At 40.8% G+C, this 26,265-nt stretch overlaps 1 protein-coding gene across 38 annotated transcripts in view; it reads right to left on the bottom strand.

The window, feature by feature from the left end:
* LOC115398907 (neurexin-1a) overlaps positions 1–26,265 on the bottom strand; it is a 248,292-nt gene that overhangs the window by 7,982 nt on the left and 214,045 nt on the right. For 25 of the 38 annotated variants that reach the window (XM_030105923.1, XM_030105945.1, XM_030105930.1 and 22 more), the window contains one exon: positions 7,175–7,262. In XM_030105923.1, coding sequence (XP_029961783.1) covers positions 7,175–7,262 — 88 coding nt within the window. The remainder of the gene's footprint in view (positions 1–7,174; positions 7,263–26,265) is intronic. The other 13 variants (XM_030105925.1, XM_030105946.1, XM_030105948.1 and 10 more) reach the window with 1 other exon arrangement.

The following is a 26,265-nucleotide window of genomic DNA, read 5'->3' as shown; positions in this document are numbered from 1 at the left end:
CCGCTGGTGCAATGGAACATGTCGTTTAAAAGCCTGTGAAATGCCTGATGTGATTCTCCTTCTTCTTGCCTGACTTCCTTCTTGCCTCACGCTCTCAAGGAGAGAAATGGGATCACAGATTCCACACTGTCAGGCGGGATTTGAATAAATGGTCCTCTTCAAAGACTATTTTTCCTCATTTGTCTCTATCGAGAGGGTTCATTTGTTTAGTAATTTGTAACAGGGCGAGCAGGTTGATGGGAGCCGTGGATGGAGGAATACACAGAGGCGAGGCAGGGGTGGGGGGCGGTGGTGGTGGGGGGATCGGGTGGGATGAGCGGTTACCTCAGGTGTATGCGAGGCTTGTTGAGAGGTAATGAAGCAACCAGGGCTACTCAAGATATATTGAATGGACAGATTGGGCCTGACCTTTCATTACGTGTTGGTGCTAATGGGTCAAGAGAGCTGTGTAGCTTAGGAGTGGATCAGGCTTTTTTTTTTTTTTTTGTAAATGGATGGGCATTGACATCACTGGGATTTAATATCCACTCGAATCATTTGAAAAGTGAAGGAAGTTTCTCATAATAAGGTCACGAAAAGAGCCTGAACTTGCTCCCCCGTCTCTTGAAACAGATAATAAACGTGGGTAGTGCATCACATATCTGAGAGCTTAAGAAGGTGTGTCTGTAGGTTGCCTTCAGAGGAACCTCGGCTCGCTTGGCGCGCTCAGTGACACACTGCAGTTATGCAGCCAGATTAGTATTATACCATCTTCTTACTTCGACATATCCAAACATAATCACAAACTGTCAGAGCCGTCATACAGAAGGGGATCAGTCTGGAGACAGGTCACTATATCAACTGCAGCAGAGCCAAAACACTTATTAAATCCCCCCTTCCCTCTCTAATTATCCGAGTGTCCTCAAGAAGTGATGCAAGCCATGGTGTACTTGTGACATGCTGGCAGTGCGCCTCATGACAGCATGCATGTGTGAGTCTGGAGCGGTTCTGCTCATGCTGATGGCGTCTGATGAACTGAGAGCTGAGCGAGCATGAAATGAAGTGGGAATTATTATCAAAGGTGTTTGATTAAGCCCAGTAAAAGGTATGGCACAGCTAAACCTTGGCCCAGAGGCAGTTCACTGGAAAAAAAGATGAAAGAAGAGGACTGAGCTCACTCAGTTTGAGGACCACAAGTCTAGAGTTCATCTCACTTTTTTTTTAACAGAAACATCCAAGTTAACAAGTTCTTAGGGTCATTTTTGTGATATATACAGTGGGCTGATAGCAATGCATTTTCTTGAAAGATGAGGCCAAAAATCAGTATTTCTCTGCGGTAAAAAAAAAAATTCAGTTATCACTGTTAGCAATTTTAGACAGCTAGACTTTGTTGACTTAATTAAGGCGATACTTAGCTTTTAATGCTGGCTTAAAATATTTAATTTGAAATTGCTCATTATAACTCCCAATTCAAAAGAAATAAGGAAAAAGTTCCTTAAAAGTTCAATTCCTTTTTTTCTTTAACTGAAGCTTGTTTCTCTTGTCATGAGACAAATATAACATGATCAATATGCTATTTTCTGAAACTTTTCAATGATGGGACAACAGGGAACTATTGCATAATATTCTCAAGACCATAGTCACTTAACTGTTACCATGAGCGACCTTGGCTGGGCAGCTTTCCGTTTTCTCGGTTAAGTAAAGTCTTTCATGCCCTACTTAGACTTCTAAACAGACACATTGTGTTAGCATCAATGTCAGCACACCCAAAAGATGTGTGGTAGAAAAATAAAAATAATTGAAAATATAAATATGGTGGGATCAGTAAAAAGAAAGACTGACAGTAAGTGTGAAATCCTGTTTTCTCTAAGAACACACTTCATTTAAAATAGGATGTAGAAAGAAGACTTGGATAACATAATCCTCAGTGAAAGAGTGCGGAAAAACAAAAATGGCCGAATTCCATCAGATTGTCTGTATACATTTTCGAATGTATGACGCATAATCACTGCAACACATCAACAGAGGAGTGTAAATGATGCATGAAGGTCATCGGTGTTTAGTGGTCCAAGTATAGATCACATTCTTCGGACATTTCATTGGTAAAGTCATGTCGGCTTTCAGCGGTCTGTTGGGATGTAAGGTTTATGACACTGTATTGAGCAAAGAGAGCAAATGAGCACATCTCCAGCTGGGTATGACTGAATAACCTATTAAATGTGGGCAGTGACCTCTTAAGCCAACACAGTGTTCTTAATGTTTCATTAATCTCACGACTACTTTTAAAACAATAATTTACTCTAATTCTTTCCCCCTCCTGGCTGGGTGCATTGCCATAGGGTTAAAGAGACTATTCATTTTCCATTTGATTTATTGGTTTACTCTTTGTATTGTTTCCCCACCCATAAATTAAATCTATTAAAACAAATGTCAGACACATTAGTAGCTGCTAATGTGACTGCAGAATGCTTGAGGTTGGAAAAAAAAAAGATGAGAGGGCATCGAGAGAAGAGGAAAGTAGAGATGATTAACCTTAACCTGCCCCTGGGCAATCCACAGAATGGGGACACTGCAGCTGAGAATAAAGGCACTGCCAGATTATTTGTGAAATATGGTAGGGCTGCATACACCGAGTGTTTCACCGAGACTGCAAGTATGAATTTATATTTGTTAGGAGGCGTATTTCGCTTGTACAAATCACATTTCACATGACTACATGTTGCATAATTAATGAAGATGGAATGGAAGAAGAATAAAGCTACAAACATGGAAAAGACAAACATCCGGCTTCTGTATTCCACACTCCGCCAGCAGCCAGCATGCATAACTTTAGTACTGTGCACCTTGTGCTTAAGAGCCAGAAAAAACCAATCTCATCTGAGAATCCTAAGTTCAAAGAAGATATACTATATTCAATCATTAACAAAAGCAAACACCCTTATGTTTGTATTGAAGTGACAATGAGGCGTTATCATTTAGTTGAAGTGGAAAGATCATCTCCTTGAAATATGTGAAACGTATCACCGCAGTCAGTTATGAACTACATTCCTCTGTGGTCATTTAGATTCTTTAGATCAGATTCATACAGATCAGTCTTCTTGTGAACTTTGTCCTTGATTTCAAAGAAGACAATAACACAATTAAGTGCACCATATCCTTTTTGAGTTAAATGTAAGAAAAAAACTAAAATAAGATAAGATATTATTACATTTAAGCCCAAAACAGTGATTTACAATTAATGTTATCACATGATTAAAATGTTGCACATAATTCAAGCAGGCATCTATTTTTCCACAACTTTGTAGATAATTTGAAACATTTTATGAGTCTGAAAGTCTGAAAATGTTCATTTTTCGGGTCAGATTCCAACTAGTCTCAACAATCATGAATGACTGCCTCAAGAGAGAAAAAACAGCTGCAGGACATAACCCAGTAATGGTGGTTCTGGGTCAAAATGTGGCATCTGCCCTCCGTCAATGACCTGCGTGACGCCAGCGAAATGGAACAGGTAGGTAGGAAACATCCGCTAGATGTAACCCCACGCCGCGAGCTGGAAAACCTTTTCCATTAATGTTCCCGGCTGGAACTGGAAAAGCAGGTGCAGGTGTGATCTTGACAGACTGTTCACCAGGCTATTTTCACCCAACCAAGTCCGCATCAACATTTTCTTCAAATGATTGGCCCTGCACTTGGATTCCTAACAAAATCCAGGACATGTTGAGGCTAAATGTCACAATTCACATAGTATTTAAATCTCCACAGCTTAGTGGGCTGTGGTACCTTCAGTCATTATGCAGTCTATTTGCATAATTCTTGGCATTTTTTTATGGTCTTAGAAGGTGAGATTACATGGCAGCAGTAAGCCTTTGGTGTACTCAAGTTTGTCGAACACGTTCGCAACAAGGATCACACGGATCTGTGTGTGAGTGTATGCGCCTGTAATAATGGTCGCGGTGATGTTCGGTTATGTACAGCTGTCCGTGACCGGCTGCTGCTGAGTGCCTGTACACTCCCCGACCATCCTTTTAAAAATCAGATGTGTTACAGCATCGTGGGCTTTTGTGAACCTCTGTGGCTTTCTAAACCGTGGGGGGAGGATTCAATTTGCTGCACTGTGATCTAATCATGGTCCTGCTGGGTGATAAGCTCTGCTGGTACCGCCGGCTTGCCGTGGTCTCCGGAAGTAAGAGTAATAAACCTCAGCAATAAGTAAGTTTACCTGATTCATACCATTCATGACAGAGGCTGAATGATAGAGACTGTTGTGGGACAAGACTCCAGTGAGATACGGGGTGATCTCGAGCTGACCTTGGACCACAGATAGCATACATAATAGTCTGTTTCAAAGCTCACCTCATGGGATCACTTAAGCACCAACGTTTTTCTACTGTATACATACATGTACTGTGAAGCCCGGGTGCAAGGTTGACAGAGATGGAGTGCAAGACATCAAAAGTGTATTCATTTGGCCTCTGCCTTTGAGCTGGCAGACGGATCAAACCGTCAAGTTGTTGCATGAAAAATAATATATCACCTCTGTCATTAAAAGAGCTTTGCAGAACAGTAATATGAGAAAGTAGTACTTCATCAGAGAGACTGGATCCAGTTTTTTTATGTGCAGGAAGTCTGTGTGAGATGCGTTGAGTGCTTGGCAGAGCGTGTGAATCGTTCTGAATGTAGATATTAATCAGGATATGGTGTTAGACAGCTGCCACCCTGGGAGCCCGCAGCTCTGGTGTCAAATCCCCACCAGTGATCACAGAAGGAGAGGGATACTCTGCAGTGGGAGTGTGCGTCCCTGAGCATCATACAGTTCGCGACTGATGTTTTGGCAGATGCCCTTGTCAAAAAATATCATAATGCAAGCTGCTGGTGTGAATCAGTATGCAGACCAATCTCCTGTGTGTGGTATTTGTCAGAGGCAGCAGATGTACATTGGAAGTACCTATTGAGATGCTTCCCAGTGGGAATATCACTCTAATGTTGAGCGTGAGAGCTATAGGAAAAAGTGTGTGTGTGGCAAAAGCTAATCTTGCTGGTGAAAGGCCAAGAGGAACAGGAAGACAGACAGACTAGAAAGTTGATAGTCACTGCTGTGGGGTAGACATTAATTTAGAGCAGGTTTTATGACCACACACTGATCGATAGCACATTTAGATGGAGCAGGGTGCCTTAGGTCTGGACTTAATTGTTCTCTGTGCTTCTCATTGCTTTAGACTGCATTCGAAAATCCTTCTATTCATAGCTGGATGCTCGGGTTAGACTTAATTGCCCTCCATGTGTGGCAAGGTAAGAGATTAAAAGTTTGGCAGCATTGTAGGGAACAAACAGATTTATAATCCCAATTTGTCAAAGTAAAGCCGAGAAGCAGTATTTTGAAACACTGTGGGGAAAACAATAAGTGGTAATTTTCATTTCAAATTTATCAGAGTCCTTGAATACAGTTACAAGCGTGAACTAAATTTGTTTCATGAGGAAAAACACTTGATGTGTGCCTCAGTCATACAGTTCAAGGGATGTTGGGCGCAGTCATTATATTAACACCGTGAAAAAAACACAGGATGAACTACCACTGCCCGCTGTAGACTTTAATTAACAGCAGTGGGGATCCTCCACGCATGTGTACAGAAATAGCGCTCAAACATTACTTCCTGAGTTAACCCTCTTCGGGACCTTGTGTTGGAGTCATGTGGGTCTGATAATTACAACTGTGTGTTTTTCTGATTTTTTTGAAAACTCCTGTGTTCCTAAATTAACATATGCCACGAGCTGATGAAGACAAATAGGAGCACAATTAAAACAAAGTCATAACAGCTGCTTTGACGCATGCAAAACACCGTTCGTAGTTTCAAATTTCAACATTTAATTCCAACAGAAGATATAATCAAATGAGACCATTTAAAGTTTGCCGAGGAAGCGGCGGGGCTATAATATGAAATATTAGTCTCGCTTGGAATCAAAAAGCTAATCAGGTTAGCTTAGATTTAAAACTGGGAAAAGAAGGCTTACTCAACTCACCATAGAAACACTCTAGTGATAAAGAAAACTAACAACTACAAAGTATTCCTTCATTTCAGTGTATAGATAAATAAGAATATTGAAAACAAATGAAAACAACACAACATTTAATGATTATTACCATTTCTATTGTTCAACAGAAAGGCCACATCTTCATTCACCTTAACAATAGAGTAGAAAAACTATATACTTCCAAGCTACTAAAAACATGAATACTTATTAATATATTTGGATTTTTAAAAGTGCCAATTAATAACATGCAAAAAATGTATATAACTTTCATTCTGAACACGTTTCTGTAGAAGAATTAACACTGCGCTACATACACACATTGGACTGTTAATCCCAAACTCTCATCAGTAGTTATCCTTCTGTGTTCATTCCAGGCAAAAAGACCAGTGAGTGAAACCGATGATCGCTTCGTTAGAAGCAGCACAGGTCACACTGCTTCAGCGTACATTTTTGCTCTGCAACACTAATTGTATTTGTTTTGTCATGATTTTTTATTTCTTACAAAATAATCATAATTTTGAATGGAATTTGTTGTGTTTTATACAATGAATGAGCCACATTATTACTTGTTACTTTATTTAGAAAATGAAGTCTTAAGCTATGAACAATATAATTTTTGATGATCTTTGTGAACTACCATCCAAAATAGGTCCAAGACGCTTAAGGAAGGCTTTTTCACTTTTTATTTTTGTACCTCTACCAAGAAATATGAGTTATTTTTATAATTGAAAGGTGTTAACTTATAACATTCCTCATGGTTAATAACATAATGAATTAGAACTAATTTGTTGGCAATAACATGACTAGTATCTAATGGTTGACTGTTGATGTAGAACTCTGTAGCATAAATGCTCGCTTCATTTTCAGCTGCATCTACATTTTACATTGCTGGACACCGTCAGGTGAGAGCCACTAAAAACATTCAAAGGAAGAAGCTCCCCAGACTAACATAATGGATAGGCAGCAGCTTGCTGCATCACGCAGCCAGCAGCGTCCAAAGAAATGCTCTGCCTCTTAGAAGTGAACAAGCTCTGGCTAAAAATCCAATCTGCTCATTTTAAACAGTGTGTGTAAGCCTCGAGTGGATTGGTGTAGGTGGACTATGACACACAAACTCACACTGACACACCCAGAGAGAAGTAGAATAAAAAAAGAGATGACTAACCTAACCCACCTGAGCTCGGCTCACAGGGATCAATGTCCTCGTCATCGCTTGGACACTCGGCCGATGCCACCAGCAAGTCGTCGGTTGTCTGAAAAGAGAGAGGCACACAGTGCAGCGGTGAGGGCATGAAATGCTTAGCTTCATGAATGGGGTAAGATGACTCCCACTCAAAACTACCAATAGCGGTGCTTCCAGAGGGTTAGGTTAAGAGGAGCAGGGCAGATGAGATGTGAATCCTGACAGCTCCGCTGTTTGGCTGCTGGATTCGTCTGTCAACACGGCCGCACACCGCCTGGCACTCTAGCAGCTGCTGCATTGCCTTTTAGGCTACACGAGCCTCACAAAAATGGGATCTGATTATTGAGGGACAGTAGAGGATTAAGATCACTCAATTGTGAATTCACACGGTCAGTTTTGGGTTGTAGTGTATGTCTTTGCATAGCTCATTGAAGGACTGTTAAGAGCAATCACTAAACACCCCTGACATTCACAGGACAAGCAGCCACGAAAGCTTAAAAAAGGAGACGAGAAAACAAGGAGCACCGCAGCAGAGGATGAAATCAATATTTTTCTTCTTCTGTTCAACATGATTCAGTATCCCTTTGTCAAAAGAAGCATTCAAAACAAACCAAATCCATGGCATATACACTCCTGCTTCATTATTCTGCTGCCACATCGACTCTATTACCGTCTATTTTAGTCTGCTATCAAAGCACTTCCTCACCTGCCAAACATGATACGTTTTACCATCTTGGAAAAATAGGAAAGGGCAAACAAAAGACCAGAAAAAAGGGACGCTGTAAAACATTACCCCGCAATGTTCTTTTATAGTTTTGCTTCAGGCCATTTGATCAGCTCTGCATTAAAGGTCATTTCATTTAAGCATAGCAGCCTCGTCAGAGCCGAGTTACATTTTCACTTATAAGTGCTGTTAAAGCAGAATAACCTGCCGCTATATATTTAGCCTTGCGCCTCCACTTAGCCTTTCTGTACTAATAGTTTTAAATATTTACATGCACTTAATTAGATTCAATTTCTGGGCTATGCATGTGTGACGAGCACAAACAAACAGGGTTTTTAGAGAATCCATCAAGACCAAGAAATGAAGATGGAACATGTCTTTTATTTAATTTGTGTTTTTTATTTCACCAGTCTTTGTGCATCAAACTATATCTGCAAGTTGCATTAGCATTGACTCATCCTAAAGAAATTAAGGGTGATGTCATTTTGTTCAACATCCATTTGGCTGCACATAATATGATTTTATTGCGACTGTAACGTCATTTTGACATTCTGAACATGAACCAGCATCATCTTTACATAATAGACCTGGAAATGATTGATCAAACCCATTAAGGGAGTTGTGGTGGAGGGCTGTTTTTGGTGCATCTGTGCCGGGTGAGGCCTAGGGAAGCCGTCCAAATGTAAATTTAATTTGCTGTGCATGAGGCTGATATACAGTGTCGACCATCCAGATGGCAAAACCGCCGGATCCTAGAGTGCCACATCCATCACTTCAGCCTTGTGATTTGTTTTTCCTGGCGGGAGATCTTGACACTCTGCACTCACTGGCAGAGGTACGGGAATCAAGGAATCAATACCACAGCTCTCTTCTTCCCACCTTACCACTCTCATTCTCTCCTTTTTCCTCCCTCTCACATCCCTCGCTTCTCTCTCTCGCACCAACTCTGTCCTTCAGATTGATTTGCACACGGAGAAGAGGAAGCAATGTGATGTGGGTGTAGTAGATGTAGGTTAACTCCCCGCAGAATAACCTAACTGGAGGTGTATGCCCGTTCATATTTCTATGTTTGTATTTCGCCATTCAAGGCAGAAAGCCACAGTGTGGCTCCATAAACTCTATTGTCACATATAAGTTCAACAATATATTTATTGGATTTGTGTTTATTTCTTCACAAGAGAACTTCTGATTCTGTACTTATAGGCAAAGGTCAGGTTTTCATGACCCGTCACTGGAGTTTGCAGCTACATATCTTATTCTTTTGTTCTGCTTAGGAATGAAAATGTGTTCGTACACGGAAATGCCAACAGACATGCCGATCACTGGTATGCAACGGCAAATATGTTGCACTGACGGATGCTCCGAAATAACTCATCATTCCACAAAATAATGCCTTGACCATTTCATCCTCCAAGGGCAGCTTGGAGGATATTCTGCAGGAATCTGTTTCTTCTTTGGTCTTATCAGAGTATGAACCCTACACTGATAAATGCATCTTGTGTGGGTACTGGTTGTAAGCCTCCAAATCAACACTAAAATGAATTCCCAGGTTACTGGCTATCTGTCTGCCGTGCAGGATTAGCGTGTAGGTCAACATTCTGATGTGGTCATGACCTGGCTGAAATCCAATAACATTACCAATTCATGGTGTCCTCCACCAACACTTGGCTTCTTTCTCACCCGTGACAATTCAATGTGGGCCATGCGCGGGGGCTTACTATGTAATTTAGCCACTATGATGAAAACTGAGGGTACCTTGGTTGAGATGCTGGAGAAGGATATTGAAATCTTGAGAGATTGTTTGTATTTTTTTGAGGAGATAGCCTGAAAAACACTTGATATTCATGCAATCATTTTGACATACAAAAGTAAAATTACATTTGCCGACCCCATCTGAATAGCATCTTTATTTCTTGCATTTTTTTTGAAATACTGTAAGCTTTGAGGAATGTTCATTAGCATAGAACAGCCAAGTTTAGTGATGCGAAAACATCATGCCTACAGGACGATGCCCCAGTAGATCGCCGGGCAAACAAGATGTACCTGTAGTTTATTTTATGAAAGCAGTTCCAAAATGCTAAAAGCAGAAGCTTGAAGCTTGCAAAGCATCATTAATCTAGCGATAAAGTGCTGAAGCCACAGTGAACCTACAGCACAGCTCATTTATCTGCTTCTGCTCAGAGCAGCAGAGAGCGCACTCCTATGAGATGTGCTGAGGAAACCTGGGGAGACAGCTGGGAGTATGAGGCGCACAGAGAAAGTAAAAAGTGGGGGGAAAAAATAGAAAGAAGAAATTGTGAAGAGAGAAAATGGGCTGTAGTGTTTGTAAAATGTCTCTGGAAATGTTGGTAGTTTTCTAAGTACAGAAGCAATTCCAGAAGTAGCCACAGGAGCTGTGCATAGACAAATAAATCTCGGTAAACCTTTTAAAGAAGTAAAGTTATTGACTGACCTTGGCTCATGCAGCGATTGAACCATCAAAGAGGACGGAGACCAGGAAATTCCAACCTGACTCAGCCGAAGTAGCCCTGCTGCTTTCTTTAGCACTGTCATGCTGGTTTTCGATCTCTAAGGATTGATATTGGTCCTTCTTTATGAGACGTCCAGTGCGAGCCGTACTCGGCATGTGCTCACAATACGCTGAGTCAGCAGTCTAATTTTGCTGGACACCTAGTTATCTACAACACCACAAACATTTCTTCCTCCACAAACAGTCCCTTGTACTTCTGTGACCAATGTCACTCACTAATAAACTTCTATATGGAGGAAGAGGTTTTACAGTAATGCACTACATTTGCAGACCTCTCTCCCCTGAATGTATGTTTCCCCTCTCAGTCCTGCTCTGTGCTGGGAGGAAGGGAGTGAGGAAGGGGAGGGCTGCTCTTCAGGGAGGTTGCTGTGTGCTGCTGTCCTGGTGCTCGAGTGCAAGAGACACCTTCTCTGTGATAACCTGTTGGCTTGTCTCTATGGAGAGCCGAGGGTTCTCACATTGTTTTCTCTCTGGTCTAATTTGATGAATGCTCTCTGGCACACAACATGTCTCTTTGGAGACGGGCTGAAAGTCAGGAGGACACTGAAGGCATCTGAAGGGTTTATCTGAAGCATGCCTCTGCTGTCCTGGTAATGTATTCCGCTGAGGATGCCTGCTGTTTTCTTTTGCCGTTCGTTTTTTTTTTTTTTTTTTTTTAGCTTTGCCCCAGTAAGCCCTTTATTTCATGCTTTGTACAACACATCGCATTTTTCTGTCCACATTTTTGTCAACCAGTTAAGATTTGTTGTAAATTCAAATATTTCTTCAGAACGCCACAAATGCTTTGCCACGATCAAAAAGGACAATTCTGGGGTGGGTTGATTAATCATAGAGAAGAGGGCTAGTAACACAATCATATCCCAAAACAAGACTCTTTTTCAAGTTGCATGCAAACCTGCAGCTGTTGCTTCATAATGTCCCTAATTTTTGTTCTGCTACATCTTTTCCTTCACGTCCATATCTTACATGATCCATTAGATGTAAGCACCCTACCAAATGACAGTTTCCAAGGCTGAAAAAGCAATTAAAGGATGAATATTGGTTAAAACTGAAAGCATACAATTACTGCTTTTTATTAAATTAGCTGCTGTAGTTCTCTCAAATCCTTGTGGTTAATGTGCTGGGTCATAATTTGGCCCTCTGGTCATGAAGATCAAGTTTTTATGGCCCTTACACTATTCCCTGATCCCTGGTATAAAGGAATGTTTGGACATTACCTCTCATCTTTGTCATCAACATATATTAATGAACTTGAAGTTTTTGATTATATAAATAATTATTTTTTTCATTAGATGTCTTGTATTCTTTTAGCCTAAATAAAATACTGCCAGATAGCAGTCAAAAAGGCTAATGCAGTTATACCTTTTTATTTAATAATCATTCTAGATAATTTATATTTTAAAAGCTATAAAAATGAATGCACATCTGGCCTGTATCTGCTATATTGCCCAACCTGAGGAATCTTAGTTCGATATATGTTTTGGTGCGTGCCGTTATTTCTCATACTGGCAGTGGTTCACACTGACAGTGGCCAGCCAGGGTCTGCATATGGCCAGAGATGCAGTGTGCACAGCTAATTGGGAGGAGCTTGTTGTCCTAAGTTTCAGTCTTGCAACAACACATCATTAGTGAAGCTGTGAGAGAGAGAGAGAGAGAGAGAGAGAGAGAGAGAGAGAGAGAGAGAGAGAGAGAGAGAGAGAGAGAGAGAGAGAGAGAGAGAGAGAGGAGAGAGAGAGAGAGAGAGAGAGAGAGAGAGAGAGAGAGAGAGAGAGAGAGAGAGAGAGAGAGAGAGAGCGGGAAGGAGAGAGGCGGCGGGACAGCAGATAGAGACGGCTCAGTGAGACGCAGGGTGAAGAAAACCTCTCTTCTCTTACACCGGGCTCAGCCCACCTTCGAGGCACTGTTATACAAAACTACAAGCTATAACAATGAAATGGTGGCCAGCACTTTTTATGATCCGAGTACATAGTCTCTGTTTACCCATGGCAGCTATCACCCTGCAGCTGCAGCTTTTATCAGAACGCCTGATGACATCCAAGTATCTAACTTAGCACCCTGGAACTAGGTCGATGTTGATGAATAATTTAGTCCCAGATGCTCAATAGATTCCAACTGAATAATGAAGGCGTGTGGGCCTCTCAGACTGTGAGTTCGGCTCGGTGTATTGCCTGGCCTTCGCCCACACTCCTTCCTGCTGCTGGCGTGCCAAGCTGTCAACGCTACGGCCTCACACAGATTCCCACTTGTAAAGCTCATAGACGATGGGGTAGCGTTACTGCCGTCACAGCTCGCTGTGTGGCAAACACAGATGTGGAGATGCACATCTGATATACACAGTGTATAACACACTTTTGAATCGAAACTTTGCCGGGCTGTTTCTTTGAGCAGTTAACAAAAGCGCTGACGCAGGGGCTTCATGGTGACACAACAGATTGGCACTGCGACTGAGAGGGGCGTGATGAACAATAGGGAACAACAGTGTAAAAATGGAGCTATTCTCCACTGTGTCCTCACCGAGGAGGATTTCAATCAGATTCTGGCATTTTCTACAAACAGATCAACAAACAGGCAGCACCACAACCATCAGTCAACAACAACAATAAAAAAAAGAGCCCAAAACAAATGGAAAAGAGTAATAAAGAGGAAATAATTCACTATTATTCCTGCTAAAAAAAAAACAAAAAAAAAACAATTGTTGGGATGCAAGTCAAATGCTGCAAATAACTATAATGGAACTCACCATAACAACACAGTCTGCATCAAAAGATATTGTAATTAACAGCATAAGCAGAAGAGATGAGTAATCTCCATATCACACAGCTTGACCTGTTGATACACAGTGGACCTCTCACTAAATGAAAAAGATAAACACCCAACACACTACTCAGTAATTAATTTGGAAAGGTAATTGAGTAAGATGAGCTTTGAAACTATATTGCAGTCTCATAATCTTTGAATAAACAAACCTATTCTCTAAACAGGGAAATAACTGAGTCACGTGATGTTTCTTTTTAATTTTTTTTTCCTTCTCCTATCAAAACTTTCAGTTGATACAAGAGGTATTATACTGCTCTGAACATGAGCCCAGGAACAGTCTGTAGGTAGTGTGAACTTCAGAGTGCCTGGGAATTCATGCAAAATCATTCTGACATTTCTCAAAGGCAATTAACTCTGAATAATTGGTAGGTACTTCTCTCTCTTCTTTGCCAGCTTGTGCATGCAGTAGTGTAAAAGCAGCCATGGTGGACAGCTGTTTTCACTTGCTCAGTTGTGAGACACCGTCCCTTTTGGGAGATGGGCTTTGCTTTATTTAAAACGAGGCAGCTGTTGCTGCAACTGGACCTCAGGCCGAGTATCAGAGTGTCATTAAAATAAGAATGGTTGGAGGCTCTCCATGTCTTCCCCTGGTACCCGCATGTTTCCGGCTTGTAATACATCTTTCGCAGGGCTGACGTCACAGACGGCCGAACAAGGCTCTGCGAGGTAGCTTCATACAGCTGATACATGTCCGGGAAGCACCATGGAAGCACATGAGCATACTGGCATATTATCAGTTCAACTGGCACATTTAAAAATTTCTGTGATATTATGAAATGAAGGTTTTCCTATTCAGAAAAATCCCCACCTCCACCCTTCAGGCACAGTTAACTGTGTAAATTATACTACATATTTGAATAAATTGCAGAACCACTTTTTTTTTTAATCTGTTGGCAGTTCCTTCAATTTACCATTGTTGAAATAGAAATTATTATAAAAGCATGTCCACTATATGGCCACTTTTCCGATAAAGGGTTGGGCGTACATGACTGTTACATTACCATTTATGATGTAAAGGTCACTGGTAGTATAGGATACCCACTATTCAGGGGAAAGCAAAAGAAATGAATAGATTAGATTTGCTTTCCCGTGGAAAGAGAGAGCAGTGGCAGGTCAATTGTTAGTTTGGTCCTCAAAAGCTTTTGTGGCGCGAAATAAAAGGGTGTATTTCAGAGAGTGCTACACAGGGACACACAGGTAGGGGCTAATGTAGGAGTGTTTAGGTGCACTGTACAAGAAGATGGAGATATGAAATAATTACAGAGCTGCTTTAAAATTTACAAATGCCTGTGCCCTCATTAAATGGGCTCCCTCTTGGGAAAATGTGAACACTGCTTTCCGAAGACTTCTTAGAATGTGGTTCCGTCAATGCAGTGCTTTGTAGATGTTCCTCACGTCCCCCTCAGGACCCCCGTATCGGCTTATTTTCCTGGAACAGTCATCCACATGGCCTTGATGCAAATTCAAGGGGGTACGATGTGACGCTGACACTGAAGTAACCGAGAACGCTGTCTGGCTGCGAGGGAGGAAAGACAGTCCATTTCCCAGTCGGTGTCTGCGTCAAACTATCAGCATGTCAGCCACTGACTCACTATGAACCATGTGCGACCGGTGCCTAAATCATACTCCCCGGCATCTCCAGTCATTCTGTGCGATGTGTGATGAGCGGTTGATATTTTGATTTCTAATTGAGCGTGACACATATTATTTATTACTGGGATTTATAAATAATGTGCACACAATATGGACGACTGCCTGCGTTCACCTCGCAGTGCCCAGGGAGTGCACAGTGAGCGGCTGCCATGTAGTATACAGCTTCTAGCAGATTACACAGGAGAAGGCTGGATGCCTTCTGTTAGCTGCATGCTCCAAATGATAAAATCTTAATATGATATTCATAAGACACTATCTGCTTCCATCTACCTCCTACGCTTCCCTCCTCATGTTCTCTCATTTCATCTCTCTCTTGCCTGTGCATAAACACTGCTCCATAGAAGTATATTACATGGCTGACTTTGTCCCTCCCCCTTATCCTTGCTTTCACACTTCTCAGATAAATGAGATCTGTCGGCATTGAAGCATTTTCCCCTCTGGATGCCTTGATATTTTCGTTATCTGAAATCGAATCTGGAGCTCCGTGCATGTCTGTAGCTTGCCTTGGTAGTAATCTGGCCTGAGAGCAGAGAACTGCCCAGAAGGAATATCATACACTAAGAATAAGCTGAGGGATGAGGGGGGCATAACAATTACCGGAGAATGGCTCGAGATCACGGCGCTTTCTATCTGAATGCTAACATACAAACACTTGTCATTTTGGGTAACTAGTTTGGTTCAATCCAAGGAGACTACGTAATTCTTCATTTTCATGTCCCTTTCCCTCGAAATCTAAAAATAGATGATGAATCTAAGCTTGTGACTGTGTGTGTTTTGAGAAAAGGAGCACAGAAGAGGAGGAGATATGCAGCCTGGTCACAAATCACTGTCTCACTGACTTTAGCTGCATCTTGACATGCAGTCCCAGTCCCTCATGAGGTGACAGGAACAAATTTGTCATCCTAATATAGATGCCATCATTGCTGAGATGAATGAACTGAGGCTTAATTCCCATGTGTAACGTTTGCAAAAACATGACACAAGGAAAAAAGGAGGAGCTGTTTTGCCCTACAACACCAGGCCAGGTCGCCCGTCGCTCATACGGATAATCATCACAATCAGATTCCATCCCTGCAGGTTGGGACTTGTCATTAATAAAAACTGCTACAAACCAATGAGTGATTTTAACAGATCTTCCGTTAAGATTCATCCCATTGCAGTGCAAGGTTCAGGACCAAAATTCATGATAGGATGTGCTTTCAAGACAAGTACATGTTTTTTCCTTTTCAGTTAAACTTTCCTTGCAATTGAGCTTTGGCTTTGCAATGGAATTGTTCAGACTTGAATTACTTTTTTGGAGTAAATCTCATTTTCATATGGGCAAAGACTCACCACAAGAGAAAACGGATAGTCTATCCAAAGATTAAAACAAACTCCACAAATGTAGAAGCAGCTTCTTCTTGAGCAAACTCACACTCTAATAAAAAAAAAATTCAGACCAATAAATAATCCATCATCTAACCTTGTGTAATTCCATCTTAGTTTTTATAAAACCAATTACATTTATGCATATTTAGCAAACACCAAAACTTTACCAGCAATAAAATAAATAAATGTCACACAAACCACAGTTTATTTTTCTTTCTTAGCATTGAGGTAAGCACAAACAAGACAATATTCATAAATCAAAAAGTAAGGTTCTTGTGATTTGATAGGCGCACTTCCCCTCATGCTGTGCTTAGTTTTACATTTTCATCTTGTTTACAACCACTTTTATTCGAACATAAATTAGCTGGTTTCCATACACATATTATTCAAAGTGGTGACTCTTATAGACTGTGAGATGACTTGTCCTTTAAAGTGACTGAAGCAAAAAAAGAAACTTTCACAGGACATAACACAGGGAAGGTGAGACTTCTCTCTATTGTTCAATGCCAAACCAACCACCTGCTATTTGTTGCTTTGCGTTTATTGCATACGAGTAAAAGCAGTGTCTAAATCTGCAAACAACAAAGAGTTCCTGAAAATGTCAAACAATCCCTTCAGAAAAATCGATCTGTTTCCCAAAGCAACTTTCTCAGCAACAAACTAACAGACTGTGTTGGCTCTCTTTGCAGATGTTATTTCATTTCTGCACCACCTGGAATTTATGTTCGCTTAATTTAATCTGGTAACTATTTTACTTCATATTATACTTCAGTCCCTAACATTGAGCGTATATGTGGTGTCAGGATATTTGCTACTTGAATAAAAGCAGCCAAGCTTCCTCAACTGGGCGGTGAAAATATTTCCTCTATTTGCGGATGCGAGAGTTGATGTATTACTTTTGTGGCGACTATTAAAATGTCAAGTTTGAGTCACCCCACTGCTTGTAGCATTCATTAATAAAGTTGCTTTTGGATGCATGAGCAAGTTTGTGTCTCGCACCCTTTATCAGCTTCTGAGGTAAATGTTGTTAAAAATTTAGAGGGCTCAGCACAGCTCACTGAGCAGTTGGCACACAGCTCATGTCCATGAATGTAAAGTATGAACCAGGCGACTGCAGAACCCTGCGAATGTGGGGACGAACTGTGTCATGTTTAACAGTCGGTGGAGGGGTAGATTCATTCGCCGCAAATCACAAAGGCAACTGTCCTGAGAGGTAACGATATGGTATTTAAAATAAGCTGTAAAGCTGTCAGTGTTGGTTTCTCCCCCACGCAAAAACCGACACTTTGTAAAATAACATTCACAGTGCGTAGGTTTTATTCTTGTCATCCAAACAGATTTAGTGGGACAATCTGTAGTTCTCTGTGAGGCTGCCAGTGGTGTAAAACCTGCAAAAGCAAAGACGCGTCTTTGTTGTCTCCTTTCATAATGGCTGTTATAATGATTAACTTGGCTTGAAACTTTAAAACAAGAAAATACAAAGCCACCACGGGAAGACGAGGCATCCTGTTGTCTTTCTAAGGTCCTGATCATCTACCTGCTGCAGACAAGCCCGTATCTGCTGTCAGCTTATAAAAGATGCAGCCATTCATTAAATCAAGAGAACACATGTTGACACATGCTGGCGTGTCTCTGTTCACCCCTACCAAGGTGGACTGAATCAGTGAGTCACATGGACTGTATGTCTGTAACACCATGTTGAAGGGCAGCTTCCATAATTGCCCCCGGTAACACTCAAATGATGGATTTGGTGTGTCCGTCAGAGTCAGTGTCGCGGGGCCAGAGCCCACCGCAGGTCTTCACTGTTTTCTCCTTTGCCATCTGTTAGCACCGGGTGGTCCAGAACCGCGATCAAATCTGGGGCAGCACACATCAGGACCACCAACACCAAAAAAACCCCAAAACTGATGCATCACTTCCACAACAAGGAGGTCAGCAGAACAAGCAAGTGGAAAGGTATCCAACATGTTTTGTGTATAAACTCAGGAAATGATTATTGTTGTGGAATGTGTAGCTGGCGAATTATCAGCTGTGAATCCACAGATTTTTCAGCCGGAGTTTATCAGTAGCGTGATGGTCAATCCCATATATCTGCATTGCGGGGGAAATCTTATCCTGAGGATGTTTTCTTTCGCTGAATAATTGAAGGCCCCCACAACCTTACAGGGCACTGACACTCAAACCAAACACTGCAGTACGTTACTAAGTCTGTGAGACTATTTGTTTTGTATATCCTCAATGAAATAATAGTTTTCCGACACGGCTAAACCCTTGATGATTTTTCTCCACCCTCTTTTGGTTCCTCTGTAACTCTTCAGGTTTCTGTGCATGGGTCTGGGTTTTAAATGGCGAGTGGAGAGAGGTAGAATGTGTGGGGACTGCGAGATGGCTGATTCTCATTTTACAATAAGATCTGCCTCCAGATGAGTTGAAGGAAACGGTTCCACTTGGTTAGCAAAGTGACAAGCAATTCCTGATTCAAATATGAAAAGGCAACTAAAAGAGGGGAGCAATCATTTCACAAATCAGTAATTTCCCATTTATCCTCACCCAGTCCAGCAATAATAATGCAACAAAACAGGCTCTGATTAAATTCTGCAAAAGTTACACAAAATAAAGAGTCTGTTCAAACAGCCCTAAAAATAACATTTAGTTGTTTCTTTGACATATATCTATGTGACAATGTATTAATGTATTAATCGTAAATAAAATGTATGAGTTTGTCAATTAATCACTGAGGGGAATGCAAATGAGATGGTTGAAATGATGATAGGAATTATTCATATAGGAAAGGGATATACTGTTCTTTTTTTTTTTAACTGCGCTTCCAATTTTTCATGACAAATTTATTCTAATAGGATGTAGATGCACCTCAGAATCATCGCTGCATCTGTTGCAAACAAGGCAGACTTTCTGCAGTCTGAGTTCACTGAAGCATCCTGAAAAAGTTGGCATGTTACTACGTACTCTGTCAGATTCTTCAAAGACATTGAATTATGAAAGTCATTTCAAAAAAGATCACAAACACAACACAACCGCACCCCCCCCCGCCGCCGCCCTTGTACTTGAACAGAGAGAACGGTGATTAACTGTGATCATGTTTGGCATCAGCACAACCACAGATGTTTGCAACAGTGCAATGAAATTAACAAATCAAGTAAACATTTGCATTTCGGTCCGTAATAAAATGGGCAGGTACATTAATTTTAACTGTTCTGGAGAACAGTGTGCATACACGCCCTGTTTTTTTTTTTTTTTTTTCATTAATAAGGAAAAAGGTGCCTTTGAATAATTACTGATAGGGGCTGCTTTGGAAAAGTTGACTTGCTGTACTTTTACACTTGAAAAGTTACTCTGAAAAACTTTGATAGCCATCTCAAAATTAAGAAGACCAACTAGTTAATTGCTTTAAAAGTTATGTCTCTGACAGACGGATTTCTTTCTCCTGCAAAAAAAAAAGCGAGTAATTTGTACGTTAAGGTGTAGCCGTTTCCATTTCCTCTACTTACTGCATGTTTCCTACGACGAGGACCCCTCTGCCTGCCATGCACGGCTTTTGACTTGCTGCATTTTCAAGGTTTTGAACTTATTAATAACAACATCTAGCACCTGTACCGGGCTTGTCATCTCACCGGTTTGATCACCGTGTTGTTCACTGAGCGTGCATTTCATGTAGTGAGTCAAGTGTCTGCGGATCACATCCCGTTTCTGTGTTATGCAAAAACTCAGCACTGCATCAGGAGCTGAATATATGAGCTAAAATGTGAACCCACAATTCCTATTTCACACCTACTCCCAAGAATTTTTTTTTTATATATATATTTGGACCAATGCAGTACAACTCTGTTTTCAACAGCAGGTCTCCAAATTTAAAATATGAAGGCGATCCTAGAATTAGTTTATAGGTATTTTATAAGGAAACAGGTGCCACAAATATTTTGCAGAGCCAAAATTCAAGGATTTGTATTCATCTGAGCACTGAGAGAAGTTCCTTTTGGTTGCAATACTTTTGTTCCAATGAAACCGAGCAACTTTTTCCCACTTCATAATGAATTTAGTAAGGGTCTTCCTCAAAGGTACATGCAACGGATATAAAATTAAACACAGAAGCTAAAGCAGAAGAATGAGCATAATTATAAAAAATATAAACGATACTCACACCAAGATAACACGCAACACTGGTTTGAATCTGGGAACATGCAGGATTAGTAATAAATCTAGGCTGCAAAGGCTTATTGCTGCCCCAATTTGTAAAACAATAATCCCTACCAGTATCAGGACTATCACAACAATGCCTAAAGGTAGTACCAGACGCAATGAAGAGAGACACTGCATGGGTGATTATACGGGAAAGGAGGCTGCAGAATGAGCAGTTATTGAGCGCTAAGTTGGAGAGGGGTTTTTCACAGCAAAGATTATTGTGACACTAAGTTTATTACAGCGTGTTTGTAGGAGTCAACAGAAACAGGCTGGAAGGTATCCAGATGCCTCACTGAAGGTGAGCACTGCAGCATGTCAAATCTTTGATTATCCCAGGGAATTACAGACAGGTCAGGTTTCTGACCTTTGTTGCAGGGACCAAGAAAAACAGAGCCCCTACAAGCCAGTTCAGCTGGAAATGAACTGTGTGCTGTGAGTGCAGATGAAAATGGCCAACACAATGTGTTTTGAATGTCCCTCACTTCCCCTGAATGGCCATTACACCCACCTCAACTCAGGGTTAATTCAGAAGTAGAGGGGGCAATTGGCTATTTTGTGGCAGTGATGTGACACGGTGACCATTTATTCGCCCCAGGGCAGTCTGTAATCTGCATTTCTTGATTTTTCACCGGGAACGAGTTGCGCAACTGAAACTGTACAATTTAGAAAGGCTATGAAAGAAACATGGAAAGAATGAAATGTCAATAGAGGTGAAAAATTACTGTCGCATTTGAGCGAGGACTGTCTTACATTTGATATTCAAGGTCTCTAGAGCAGACATTTTAATAACTCCAGCGATCCGCCGGACTCTGTCTTTTAAGCTTTCCTTTATAAGACTTGTTCAGTGAACAGATTTAACATCAGACAGATGGGCCAGCTAACATTTGTCCTGACATTTACAGTTACTATATGTAGTATATTTGGCATGGTTAATGGTACATTTATTTATTGTTTTTTTATCTTTATTTTTTTTACAGGAAAGAAAATAACCACAGCACATACGCACTTATTACAAACCAATAAAACAAGTGAAGGAATGTTGTTAAACAATTAAAACAAGTCTTGTTGAACTATTGCTCGAGTGTGTATGCAAGGTTGATAAATCACTTATTTATTCAATTATCAAACACAGCTGACAATTAATTTGGAGTGCTATAAATATAAAAGGCAGAAAAAGAGTTATTAACACCAGAGTTACAACGTGAGTCCTAATTGCTACCAAATTAAGAGCCATTGCAGAACACATATCTCACACACTCTGCGGTCTCCATACTAATGCACTCCCAAGACAACTTCAACGGCATAAAACACTTTTGCAAAATGTTTTCTTAGGGAACACGCTGTCCTTGTGGCGAGAGCGCGTAGCTGGAGAGGATATTTCTGCAGACAACCATGGTGATTGGTGGATGGCAGACACACATTGGGAAGGTTTGTGAGATTTATACACTGTATGTGTACTGGCCAGGGTTGATAATACAGAGCAGCGCAGGTGAGGATCCATCACTGTCAGAAGCTCTCAATGGCTCTTCCAGATAGCAGACATTTGTCTTTTTCCCCTCACAGGGCGAGCGAACAACTCCATAGGGCTCTACCTCTGCAGCCATATATGGCTGTGATTAAGCTTCATCTAATATACGAGTATGTCTTTTTTCTGATTTGACATGTTGCTTCAAAATACACAAGATCTTCAAAAACATGACAGTCAAATCCAAATGCTGCACTTTGAAGCCAAATCATTCTAAGAAATATTTCAGAAGTTTTTTTTTTCTTTTCAAAACAGTAATTTCCCCTCTCTTTTTTCCTCACCAATCTGACACCATGTGTTGCATGTTGATGTATCTGTGAGAATAACTAGGAGTAGTTCCGATCACACTAGAAATATGAGTATCATTTTTTTGGAGTGTATATGAGTGTGGTTAGGTGGTCTACTGTTTGTGAATGCATACACAAGTGCATTATAGTTTAATTGGATGCGACCAGGCACCGCTGTGCAGAGTAGACACTTCATTAGGACATGACAATCCGGTCGGTACAATAAACTGCTTCCCCCGCACAGGGGCAGGAAGCGCACAGCAGTGCAAAAGCCTCTACTGAAACAAAACAACCAAACTTTTCTTTTCAGCTTCACAAAACTTTAAAGATATGCTTGGGAAAAAAAAACAAACAAAAAAAACCCCAACAACAACAACACCAACGCAGGGTTCTTTTGTCTACTATTGTAATGGAGTGGACTTAAAGTCCTGTAACTGAAATGATCAAATTATTCCCCAAAGCAAATGTAATATTCAAATAACAATTAAAACAACTATTCTGAATCATTTTTGTCCCCATGGTGCGCATGTCTTTCCTCGTTGTGCCAGTGTGCTCCAAGATGGTAATATTCCTTTAATAAAGCATGAGTGGACACCCAGTGGCTTGAGAAGAATGACATTAATGTAATGTCACCCAAAAGAGAAGGCCCACAGTATTCAATAACAATATAACCCCACTCAGGCATTTGGAGAACTTTTTGATGGCTCACCTGAGATGGCAAACACAAGATCATTACTGTAATGATGATTAGCAATGACTTTACCCTTGGAAATAACTGAGCCAAAGCAAATAGACACCGCTTTCAGCTGTGCAGCCGGTGTCAATGGAAGATTATATTGGAGTGGAATTGGGACACAGTAAAGCTACCTGTCTTGGCCACACAGTAGTTGTTTTTTTTTTTTTTTTTTTGTCCTCTATTGGAAGCCTTTATCAGAAGTGATCATTGATAAGAGACCCAAAGGTTATGTATGCTTGTGGGATAATTATTAGCATTCATCAATAATGCACTGAGTCATTTGCCATTCTTTCATTTGCATAATAATAGGCTCAACTCAAAAGAAAACTAATTATTCCATATTATTCCAGAGTACTCTCTTTTGAGATTGTGTTAGTATCGCATGCAGCACGCATGCAATACCACAGCATGCAGTATATATAATTTATTTTCTCAAGATGTGTTTGTGCACAAGCCTATTCATTTAGGACCTATTTATTTATGCTCACAAATATAGTTTAGGCCACTTACACATTATTTAAGCTCAGAATAAAGATGTGACTGTAAATCTCTCTCCTAAATATTTTGATTTCTTTACTGTGATGAAGAGCTTCAGAAGTTTTAATGCTTTTTTTGTTTTGTTTTGTTTTGTTTTTTTTTTTTTTTTGGTCATTAAAGCTCGTGTCCGAAGTTTTGAAAGAGAGAGGTTTTTTTTAATCCAATGTCTGGAGGTTCCCCTCCCTCTGCTTTCACGAGCGACCAAGCCACGCCCCTTTAATTGTGCACGCTATTATCTGTCGGGTGAAAATGAGAGCCTCCGAGTCCTACAGCATCCGACACGTTTAGCCGTTTACGGTGGATGTTCAGCAGACAGTGGATATATCCGAGGTAAGCGGCGGCTGCTGCGGAGCTAACTCACCTCTGCTGGGCGAGCGGCCGTACTCTCTGGCTGCGACGCTGCGTGCACACCTTGATTGACAACACGAGAATGCGGAAGCTCGAAATCTATTGGCTGACGCTGACCGGCGCTTTTTCGGATAGCATGGGGGTCTATGAGACGAAGGCGGGGCTCATAAATAAATTTTTATATTGCTTTATGCTAATATTATATTATAGTATCGAACCAGACGGACACATTTAAGCTCTGTTGAAAAATGATACATACGTTGGAAACGAACGGAAACTCCGGACACGAGCTTTAAGTGTTTTAGTTTAAACAACTTTATATTCATGCCTGTAGGTGTGATGTCCCATTTATGAATATACATGATCCTAATATTTGATGTGTTTTGATTTTTTTTTAAATGCAGTTTTGAAAAAGATTTTACTTTTATGGTTTACTTTTATTTCAGTTCATCTTTGCTAGTTGCTTTCTTCAACGTATCAGTGATTTACCTCTCTTTCTCTCAATTTTACTCATCATTCTATGTATACTTTATACATACTTTATTTTCTCTAAATTGTCCCAACTTGCATGAAAAGTGTGTTAAAATGATAGACTTTTGGGTAATGAGAGGTGGTTACATCATTTTTTCAAAATGATTTTCGATCCACTTCCCTGCTATGACAGTACGGTTACCATTTTCCAAAGGGCCATTTCAAGCTGCGGTGGTCATAGCCTCAAACTGCCGCTGCCTGCGCTAGCCATTTTATTTCCACCGGGACCACCGACACTAAAAACGTATGTGTCCCAGTAATAAGGCTCTCAGGATATAAAAGCATTCAGTGAGCTGCATTTGCCATCGGAGGGGAGATGGAACAGCTGGACAATGATTAAAACGCTGACTATTCAAGAGAAAGGGCAGTGAATGCATCGTCTCTTCTTCCTGGGACCAGACATGATGTCTTTCTATGTGTAGCGTCCTGCAACAAAAACGTCCTGCCGCTCCAGCTCACCGTGGGAAGGTCGTCACGTTGAATCAGAGTGAGCAGGATGACATCTCCCTCCGCGCACGTTTCTGCATGCCTCATTCATCTCTCCACCTACATCGCCGAGCAACGCTTTAAACCCGCGACCTTTTTTCAGTATGAATGCATAAAATAAAACTCAAACCACACAGTTAGCCTTGACTGTACTCCTTTTTCCAATCTTTTGTAGATTCTGCAACACAGGCTAACAGAAGAAAATAGCTGTTTAATTTTAATTAGAGAAAAGGGATCGCCACCTAAACCATCTAAAGCCTAACTGACTGCATACTTGTTCATCAAAAGGAACAAAGAAACTCTCAGTACAGACTGCTTATATCAAAAACAGTAACCACATAGATGGTTGGTACAGGTCGGCTTGTTGCTGATCAGAAAATTCATCTGCTCTCTTTAATGCTCATAATGTCACGTGACGGTACAAGATAGATATTTCCCCACATCGCAAATCTCCGTAATGTTCTCCATGGTCAAGATCATTTCTATCTACTCTACCAGAGACCAGCATTCATCGCATCAAAATCTGTTCCTTTGCACCAATCTCTTGGTTCCTTGGTGGTAATTTATCACACTGCACATTGCCGGTGTTTAATTATAGTGTATTGTCTAATATTTCACCTGGATTACATGCCTGTGCCATGGTTCAGGTCCGCGCTGAGTCCCAGCAAAAGCCATTCCGCGGGATCAATGTTTATGATTGCAATATCTGTCAGCATGTGCAGACTCTTCCACAAACTGTTGTCATGGTTTTGGTTCAGACAGACTTGGAGGGGCGGCCAGTAATGTGGAGTCTTTATGGCTGCTTAGCTGAAAGCTGGGCTCGGATTCTTTCCTGTGGGAGTTAGTCATTTCTCTACGCGAGATGTGGGCTGAACAAACTGAAAGGATAATTTGACATTTTCTTTCAGTGAGGTTGATCTTTAAGTTTGAAAAAACCTTGAAAATAAAACTGAAATTTGGCTGCATGGACGCAGCTATATTCAAGGATTAAGGCTTTTTAAGCTTCCTTTTTAGAAGGCAGTATAAGCTCTGATGTAAAAGTAAATGAAATGGGTTTGAAGCAGACAGTTTCTTACAGGCAGTGAAATTGAAATGTTTCAGGCTGAATGGTGTGCATATTGTTGTCTCAAAGAAACTGAAAAGATGTCAAAGTTAGGTAATCTGTCATAGCACAATTAAAATCATCTGATTTTGATTGTGTGTATTCTAATATGAAGATGAACCCACCTCCTCCTTGAGATGTTTTAATCTTCCTTTACAAAATCCGATTAACTCCAAATGAGTTAAATCCAGAATAATTTTAAACTATATTTGTAAAAGCTGATTAAACA

The sequence above is a fragment of the Salarias fasciatus genome, chromosome 13 (assembly GCF_902148845.1).
Source record: "Salarias fasciatus chromosome 13, fSalaFa1.1, whole genome shotgun sequence".
NCBI classification, from domain to species: domain Eukaryota; kingdom Metazoa; phylum Chordata; class Actinopteri; order Blenniiformes; family Blenniidae; genus Salarias; species Salarias fasciatus.
The sequence above is the reverse complement of the archived record's forward strand: the minus strand, read 5'-3'. Positions and strand labels throughout refer to the sequence as shown.